General features: G+C 46.4%; 1 protein-coding gene across 2 annotated transcripts; it reads left to right on the top strand.

Moving 5' to 3' along the window:
- The first annotated feature begins 1879 nt into the window (after window positions 1–1879).
- On the top strand, window positions 1880–7865 carry LOC121308105 (cytochrome P450 2K1-like). Of its 2 annotated transcripts, XM_041240393.1 has the most exons (8): window positions 1880–2068; window positions 2772–2921; window positions 3281–3441; window positions 4341–4517; window positions 4763–4904; window positions 6294–6481; window positions 6995–7136; window positions 7447–7865. In XM_041240393.1, exons 1-8 carry the CDS (start codon window positions 1939–1941, stop codon window positions 7629–7631), a joined length of 1275 nt encoding a protein of 424 aa, XP_041096327.1. In that variant the 5' UTR covers window positions 1880–1938; the 3' UTR covers window positions 7632–7865. The 2 variants fall into 2 exon arrangements, with proteins under 2 accessions (XP_041096327.1, XP_041096328.1); XM_041240394.1 differs by lacking the exon at window positions 4341–4517.
- The last annotated feature ends 802 nt before the right edge of the window (window positions 7866–8667 follow it).

The following is an 8667-nucleotide window of genomic DNA, read 5'->3' as shown; positions in this document are numbered from 1 at the left end:
AGTCCCACCCCCCCAGCCAATGACAGAGCGTCCGCCAGTGTCTTCCCAGCTGATAACCTGTCAACAAGACATTGCCTGACAGCGTGGGAATACATGGGGTGTTCCAACTCCCTACAAACTCACGCATGTGCTCAACGGCCAGTCCAGATCCCTCCCCTCTCGCACACATGTATAGCTATGGCAACTTCAGTAGGAAAGCGCCCTAATCTAAATACAGCAATACACCGTCATGTCAAACACACTTGATCAACCGCATGCACAATACATAATAAATCATGTCTCTCATCAACAGTAGAATAACAAACACAAGAGAAAGAGAAGATGACTGCCAAATCAATACTTTTAGGAAAGTATACAAGAGCCATCGTGAGGGAGAATGAGCGGACAGCATCTGAGGGACATTTCTACTGCCATCTAGTGTTTTGTGATGTGAGTGGGCAACCTCAAGGACCCTAGTGCCTATTAAAGGCATAGAGGGATCTACGACATTAAGTCGGTAGAACCTGGTAAATGTATGCAGGGTAGTCCAGCTAGCCGCAGTACATATATCAGTCAACGTGGCACCTCTGAAGAGGGACCATGACGTGGCCGCACCCTGCATTGAATACACGGTCAACCTCCCATGTGGGGGAAGACCGGCATTAGTATACGCAGTCAAAACCATGTCCACAATCCAATGGGACAGTAGCTGCTTAGAGAGGGCTTGACCTCGGGTCCGTTCACCATGACAGACGAAGAGCTGGTCAGACTGACGCAGCGCTCTCGTCCTATCCACATAGCATCTCAATGCCTGAACTGGGAAGAGAGAATTTAGTCTCTTGTCCCACTCTTCTGAAAGGGAGGGGGGTGGAAAGCTAGTTCCACTGACTGATTCAAGTGAAAAGCTGTAATCACGTTGGGGAGGAAAGCAGAGTTTGTGCGCAATGATGCAGATTCCATCGTCCCAAAAGTGTATACAGAAACTGTGCACGGACAGTGCCTGTAGCTCACTGACCCATCGACGCCTAGTGGACCTCCGCAGCTGCAGAGGGAGAACCACAAGAGGCAATGGGTCATCTCTACCATGGTGAAGAGATCGAATTGGGCTCTGTGCCCAGATCAGCAGCCAAAAGGCTATGTGGTGTAACCCTGGGGACCGAAGCCCTCCCTGGGTGGTTCACGTATGAAAGCTACTGACATGTCCGTGCGGACAAGGACATGTTTGTTGCGGAGCATGGAGAGCAAATTGAGCGCGAGGTGGACGGCTCTCGGCTCTAGCAAGTTTATGTGCGGGACGTCCAGCAGCCTGACCAGGATCCACAGACCCCTCTTCCTGTCCAGACCGCCCCCCCAACCGGAGTTGGATGCCTCCGCCAGCTTGTCGCGCTTTGGGTGTAGCCGAAAGGCATTGAGCCATGCTTGAAGGGGGCACGTGGAGTAACCCCAGTTGAATGGCTGAGGACGCAGCGGCCATCGGACCCAGTAGTTTCTGGCACAACACTAATTGCACTGTGGAACCTGGTTGAAACAAACAGTCATCCTACAGGTAGGCTCGCATTGCAAGGGAATCCAGCCGGAGACCCAAATAGACCGTACTCCTGCACTGGGGTTAATTGGCTTTGAGGGGACCTAGCCTTGACAGATGCTCCGTCACAGTGGCTGTGTGGGCCACTGCTCCTTCCTGGGACTGGGAACAAACTGGAACCCTGAAATCTGTAGCAAGGTGCCCGAAACTGCACATAGCTCTGAAGTAATCGGCTAGGGAAGGGTAACCGAGCGTAGCGTGCTGTCCAGGTAGGCCGTCAAAAGGTCTTCTATGTTAGCCATGAGTGGAACTTGCCATTTAAATGTGAGGTGCTAAAAAGTAGACAAACTTCCCTGCTAATGCTTTGAGAGTCATCTCTCCTCCTCTTCTCTCTCCAGCTCTCAGAGACGTACGGCAATGTGTTCACCTTCCACATGGGTCCCAAGAAGTACGTGGTTTTGACAGGCTATGAGGCGGTCAAGGAGGCTCTAGTAACCCAAGCAGACGACTTCTCAGAGAGAGGCCAGACGCAAGTTTCAGAAAACTTCTCTAAAGGCGGGAATGGTAAGAGAGACTTTCCTCCAGAGTCCCTTCATCTAGAACTGCAGCAGGAATGGCTGGTTCACAGGTGACAGTCAGTGGCGTTGATTGGGCTAATTTACCATTCCAATTGAAACAATAGAAACAAACAGCTTTGTGTTGATTGGTGCTTTCAGTTTAGCCTCTGTGGAGAGCACCAATCATCCAGGCAGTGGTTTCTTCAGTCGTTTCAATTGAAATGGTGCATTAGACTTTTGACACCATTTGACTCAAGTCAATAAGGTCTATTTCTGAGATTTGAAGACTTGCATCGGTTTCTTTCAGCTTGTCCTGTTCTAGCTGACACTCCATCAGTTCTCTTAACTATTGGATTTTTCTTGTTTAGATTCACTTGGTATCATTTTCTCTTTCAGTCATCACATCCATTTATTAAAACGTATTATTTTAAAACACCAAAGCTCAACAGAGCTCTCAGAATCATGGCTAACCTCCAAGTCCATCTGGGTTTGTAAACTAGAGCAGTGTTTCCCAACCCTGGTCCTGGGGACCCCCTGTGTCTGCTGGTTTTCATTCCAACTGAGCTCTCAATTACTTAAATTACTTAACTAGACCCCTAATTGAACTGATAATTTGCTTAATTAGATCTTTTTATTCAGTTCTTGAACAGTTGCGTATTTCAAGTTTGCTGTAACATTTTTATAAGTAACTTGAACTCTGTTTCCTGCAGGTATTATCTTCGGTAAGGGGGAGTCCTGGAAGGTGATGCGTCGATTCACCCTCTCCACTCTGCGGGACTTTGGGATGGGGAAGAAGACCATTGAGGATCAGATCATCGAGGAGTCCCAGAGACTGGTGGAGGTCTTCCAGTCCCACAAAGGTGACAACCAAACCAAGAGCAGAGATAACAAAGGGTTGACCCTCAATGGGCACAAAACACAGACCAGACCCAGATTCTGCAGCTGTATGTTTCCTCCCAAGCCTGTTAGTTAGAAAGTTTCACATTCTGCTCTGCTCTCTTCTGTTGTGACTTTATCTTATTTTAAAGTAAAACTGAAAGTCAAGCAGACTAACTTTTCAGCCAGTGTTACTGCTTTTTTGTAGTGCCATGAAAATACTTTCTTCTGAAGAAGGTGCTAGCAGAAGCGTTTTTCTACTTGCCTTTGTTTTCTTATAGTTTCTTATGATTCTTAAGCGTTTGAAGTTAACAATGGCTTTTCTTGTTTTCCCCACTCTAAGGAAAACCCTTTGACCCCAAAATCATCATCAACTCTGCTGTCTCCAACATCATCTGCTCCATCGTGTTTGGAGACCGCTTCGACTACAGCGACGCACAGTTCCTGAATCTGCAAAGCGTTCTAAACAAGAATGTCAGTCTGATTGTGAGCCCCAAGACACAGGTACAGAGTAGTGGTTCGACCTCCTGATTTATAAAACTGGAGTCACATTAGTGAAATCTCCCAGAACCACAGTGTAGAATTGTTTTAAATCCATATTGTTTGTAAAATCTATTTATTAAAACTGAAGAAACCATGTGTCTTATTCATTGTTTATAAAACCCTCTTCTATACTTGGGGGTTCATTTGGTACCAGATCTCATAGGTGGGGGAGGTGGGGGGGGGGGGGGGGGGGGGGGGCCTTATTATATTATTATTATTATTATTATTATTATTATTATTATTATTATTCTACGTGTAAGTATTTAATAGTATATATATAATTTACAAATTAATGTTTTCTTTCAAAAGTGCCAAACTTATGCAAGTGATTTATTAATATAACAAAACTAAGCCACTAACTGCAAGTATTTGTTTTGTTTACTTGTGTGGGTAATATACCATTAAGAGAATCAATCTAGTTTTTGTCCCTGTGTGTGTCTCTGTATAGAGTTGTATGAACATGCAGTTTTGCACATCGCTGCTTGTATGCAGATAGTTTAGTAAAATAACCCACCTACACGTCCATTGAAAGTGAACTCGCTTGTATTCATGCAACCCGCGCCTTCTAGGCCTTCCGGAGTGACGACAGGTTTTTTGATGTTTTGAGGTGCAATTTTTTTATATTCTTACCATAGATGTCGCATTCTGAAATATTCATTACAGTACACTTTGTCATTTGTTATGTGTATATATTTAATTTTTACATACGGTTCTTCATTTGAAAACTGTAATTCTTGCCTGTCAGACAAAAAGGTACTGAATCCAGTGCGATCGGCACAAATGAACCCCTGTATATACTGATACAATCGTCCTGATACAGATACAGCTGGTCCAACCCCCTCTTCCTCCTTGTCTTTCAGCTGTATAACATGTTTCCTTTCTTGGGCATCTTCCTGTCTGATCACAAGAAGGTTCATACAAACAGAATAATGCTGCAGGGGTACTTTAGAAACATATATAGGGATCGTAAAGACACTGTGGACAGCAGTGACCTGAGGAGCTTCATCGACACGTTCATCTCCAGGCAGAGAGAAGAGGTAATATCAGCACAGCAGAGCCTCACTATCAGGGACTGGAAGGGAACAACAGATTTTAGGCTTGTAAAGAAAGGCTTTTTTTTAGTGTGTAGGATTTAACTTTTTATTCCCTGTTTTTAACAGTAGTCTTGTGAAGGTGCTTTGTTACAATGTCATTGCTGTAGATTTACCTGCACAGTTTAGCACAGAATGCTTGAAGTTACCTTGGAAAGGAGTTGTCACTGATGCCCTTCATTGCTTTACAGGAGGCCAGAAACTCCAACAAGTATTTCCACGAGGAAAACATGGCTGCCACCGTGGGGAACCTGTTTGCTGCAGGGACTGAGACCACCTCTACCACCCTGCGCTGGGGGCTGCTGTTCATGATGAAGTACCCGCACATTCAGGGTGAGTGAGGGGATACCCCCACTTTTTTGAGAGGAGAGACCCCCACTTTTCTCCTCCATCTTCCCCCCCCCTTCCCCCCCCCCCCCTCCTAAGAAGAGGAAGAGCCATCGCTCTCATAGATCGGAGAGCTCTGAGCACCTGGATAAGCTCTGGGAGGCAGTCTCCCAACAGGGAAACATGTTAGCGGAGCAGTTGCGCGACCACATTGCTACACAGGCTCCCTCTGCACCATTACAGGCACAGGGAGGAGAAGAAGCAGAGTGGCAGCAAGAGGATCTGCTGTCTATCGCTGCTTCTGAGGAGGCAGTCGATCAAGAGTTCCCCTCTGAGGAGGGTGACTCAGATGGAGCAACACCAGTAGCGCATGTGATTATCAGCAGAGCTTTTGCCACTGATTTTTGAATTTTCCATGGCCTGTAGATGACAAGCAGGAACATTTTTCCTCTTTGAGGTGCATTCATCCTGGGGTCACCAGGCGACAGCACCTGCTGCTCCACGTTCTTTGGGAATGCTGTACAGCCTGCATGAGGCAGAAAAAAACTGGCATGGCTGATTTTCCACTAGTAGATGCCACTATCGCATCATTGGGGCAAGCTGCAAAGATAGTGCTTTTTAAATAAAGATGCTTCCTGCCCGAATAAGCAGTACAGGGTTTCTGAGAGTATGCTGAAAAAGGTTTACTCGTCTGGTGATTTTGCTGTGCAGTTGGGTAATTATAATAGCATCTTGGTGGCTTACCAGAGCTTTTTGAAGTCTCTTAAAGAAAGTCACAGACACACACCACAGCAGCTCGAGGAACTGTGGCTGGTGAATAAGAACCTGCTCTGTGTATCAAAATTCAACAGTCAGGCAGTGGATAGAACCTGGTTGCTTTCTTAGCTGCAAGATGTCAGCTCTGGCTGTCTTTGGCACGCATAGCGGATGGTGATAAGGCACCATTGCTGGATGCTCCCAGTACTCCAGGACACACTTTTGGTTCTGCAGTAGATGAGGTGCTGCAGCGCTCTCATCGGGTGCAGGAGTCTATGAAGGATCTGGTGCACCTGCTTCCAAAGAGGCCACCTCCAGTACGTAGACCAGCCCCAAACTGGAGACCAAGGTTCCAGCAGCCTCAAAGACCGGCACAGCCGGCTCCTGCTAAAGCCAGAGGGGGTTTTCACAACCGACCCGTGGCTGTGTGAAGAGGAAACTTCAATAAATCCGCCAGCAAGCACAAAGGCAAAAGCCTCGGGTAAAGCAGCAGCCCTAGCAATTTGCTGCCACAGACCCAGGGCCCTTTTATCAGGGAGTCACCTGGAGTACTGGCATCAATGCACCTTGGACACATGGGTGTTCAAACCTCTTCCTATCAGTAATTGCAGTGTGTTTGTAAATCCTCCCTGTTAATAGACAAAGTCCAGGAGGAAATTGAGCGTGTGATTGGGAGGGAGCGCCCCCCGCAGGCCGAGGACAGGAAGAGCATGCCCTACATGGACGCCGTGCTGCACGAGATCCAGAGAGTGGGCAATGTGGTGCCCATGAACCTGCTGCACGAGACAACAGGGGACACCACCTTCCGGGGGTACAGGATACCCAAGGTGAGACTGAGACAGAGTGTATAGGGGTGGACTGGTCCACAACTTCATCATGCAAATTCCTGTTCAAATGGAAAACATACAGACTAATAAACAAAGGACTGTTTGAGGCCATTGGTTCCTCAATGTCCAACTTCAGACACTCATCATGTAATGTAATGCTCCCTCGTTATTTTGCTATCTGATTTGTACATCAGAAAATCATGAATATTGAAAACATTGAGCTAAACTTAACCCTTTGCTATTTGCATCTCAAACCAGCAAGCCTCTTTGTAACCCTAACGCTCTGCCATTCCCATCTTCACCCCCCCCCCCCCCCCCCCCCCCCCCCCCCCTTCCTTTATTTGTTTGGAAAGTGATAGCTTCAAGGGTGGAGATAGATAGGGGAGGCAGTGTGTTCTGCATTTTGAAGAGGCTTATTCATAAGTACACTGGGTTCATTCCTAGAGTATTACTCCTTCTGGAATGAGCTTTTGACAAAAGCAAGGTTGCCGCTTATTTCTGTGTGTCCCCCAGGGTACCCCGGTGATCCCGCTGCTCTCCTCCGTGCTCTCTGATAAGACACAGTGGGAGACCCCTCACCAGTTCAACCCCAACCACTTCCTGGACGCGCAGGGCAAGTTTGTCAAGAGAGACGCCTTCATGCCCTTCTCAGCAGGTCAGTGTGTCAGAGAGAAGGGACCAGGTTAGACAGGATTGGGGCTAACCCTCCTCCACCCCGGCATTTTAACAGCAAAGGGAACTGCTATCAATAGAGGTGCAACCAGCAACCAGTTTCCAAATGGAATATAGAACAGGTAACAATCGCTACGAAGCCTTCAGATTCAGATGAAAACATGTTTTCCATTTCAGGATACAAACCAGTATGTTACTGGCCTACAGCTACTTTACTAATCCTGAAGTCTCTGTGTGTGGTGCAGTGTGTGAGTGTTGCAGTACGAGTCAGTAATCCTCTAACCCCCCCCCAGGTCGGAGGGTGTGTCTTGGAGAGACCCTTGCCAAGATGGAGCTCTTCCTCTTCTTCACCATGCTCCTGCAGAAGTTTCACTTCCGCCCGCCCCAGGAGGTCAGCCCTGAGCAACTGGACCTCACCCCCACCCCTGGAATCACCTCCAGCCCCCAGCCCTTCCAACTGTGCGCCCTGAGCCACTGAGAGACCCTGTGACACTGCGACCCTGCCTTACTGCATCTGCTAGACCTTACTACAGCCACTGACCCCTCACACTGGACGCTATTGAAATGAGGGAGTCAATTCATTACAATTTTTGATCGGTTAATTTATTGGCATTAGAAAACGGTTCAGTACAGTCGGCCAATCAGCTTCCAGTTCTAGCAGGCTCTAATAGACAGTAGATGCCCGCTGGAACGTCTCGACGCCAACTCAGAATCAAATTTAAAATCAATCCATGCACGTGGTGGCTTTTTTCTTTTTGACTTGCTGTATTTTTAAATGTAGTTCATCTATTGGACAGTAAATACTAAACAAAGACACAATTGGTCAAAATTAATTTTATTATCCATCAAAACCAGCCAATCAATACTTTGTATTGACAAAAGCAACCAATCTTGGACCTGCAACTGCAGAGAGTCAATCACAGTTGGTCAGCTCGACAGGAGCACAGACCCAGCATCTTTGAACAACAACAAAGCGAGATGCGGACAGTTCAGTAATATTGCTCCAAGAGAAAGGCTTTAGCTGAAGGTAGAAACATGGTGAGTTGGGAGGCTTTTTAGAGTGGTATTTAATGAGAGATTGTATTGGTAGTTCAGACTCTGTTTAATGAGAGATTGTATTGGTAGTTCAGACTCTGTTTAATGAGAGATTGTATTGGTAGTTCAGACTCTGTTTAATGAGAGATTGTGTTGGTAGTTCAGACTGTGTTTAATGAGAGATTGTGTTGGTAGTTCAGACTCTGTTTAATGAGAGATTGTGTTGGTAGTTCAGACTCTGTTTAATGAGAGATTGTGTTGGTAGTTCAGACTCTGTTTAATGAGAGATTGTGTTGGTAGTTCAGACTCTGTTTAATGAGAGATTGTGTTGGTAGTTCAGACTGTGTTTAATGAGAGATTGTATTGGTAGTTCAGACTCTGTTTAATGAGAGATTGTATTGGTAGTTCAGACTGTGTTTAATGAGAGATTGTGTTGGTAGTTCAGACTGTGTTTAATGAGAGATTGTATTGGTAGTTCA

This window comes from Polyodon spathula, unplaced genomic scaffold (assembly GCF_017654505.1).
Source record: "Polyodon spathula isolate WHYD16114869_AA unplaced genomic scaffold, ASM1765450v1 scaffolds_280, whole genome shotgun sequence".
NCBI classification, from domain to species: domain Eukaryota; kingdom Metazoa; phylum Chordata; class Actinopteri; order Acipenseriformes; family Polyodontidae; genus Polyodon; species Polyodon spathula.
The sequence above is the reverse complement of the archived record's forward strand: the minus strand, read 5'-3'. Positions and strand labels throughout refer to the sequence as shown.

Coding starts and splice junctions, on each gene's coding strand:
- LOC121308105 (XM_041240393.1), top strand. CDS start 1,939: ATGGGTCCCAAGAAGTACGTGGTTTTGACAGGCTATGAGGCGGTCAAG. Junction 4,518..4,762: donor TCTCCAGGCAGAGAGAAGAG/GTAATATCAGCA, acceptor ATTGCTTTACAG/GAGGCCAGAAACTCCAACAA. Junction 4,905..6,293: donor GAAGTACCCGCACATTCAGG/GTGAGTGAGGGG, acceptor CCCTGTTAATAG/ACAAAGTCCAGGAGGAAATT.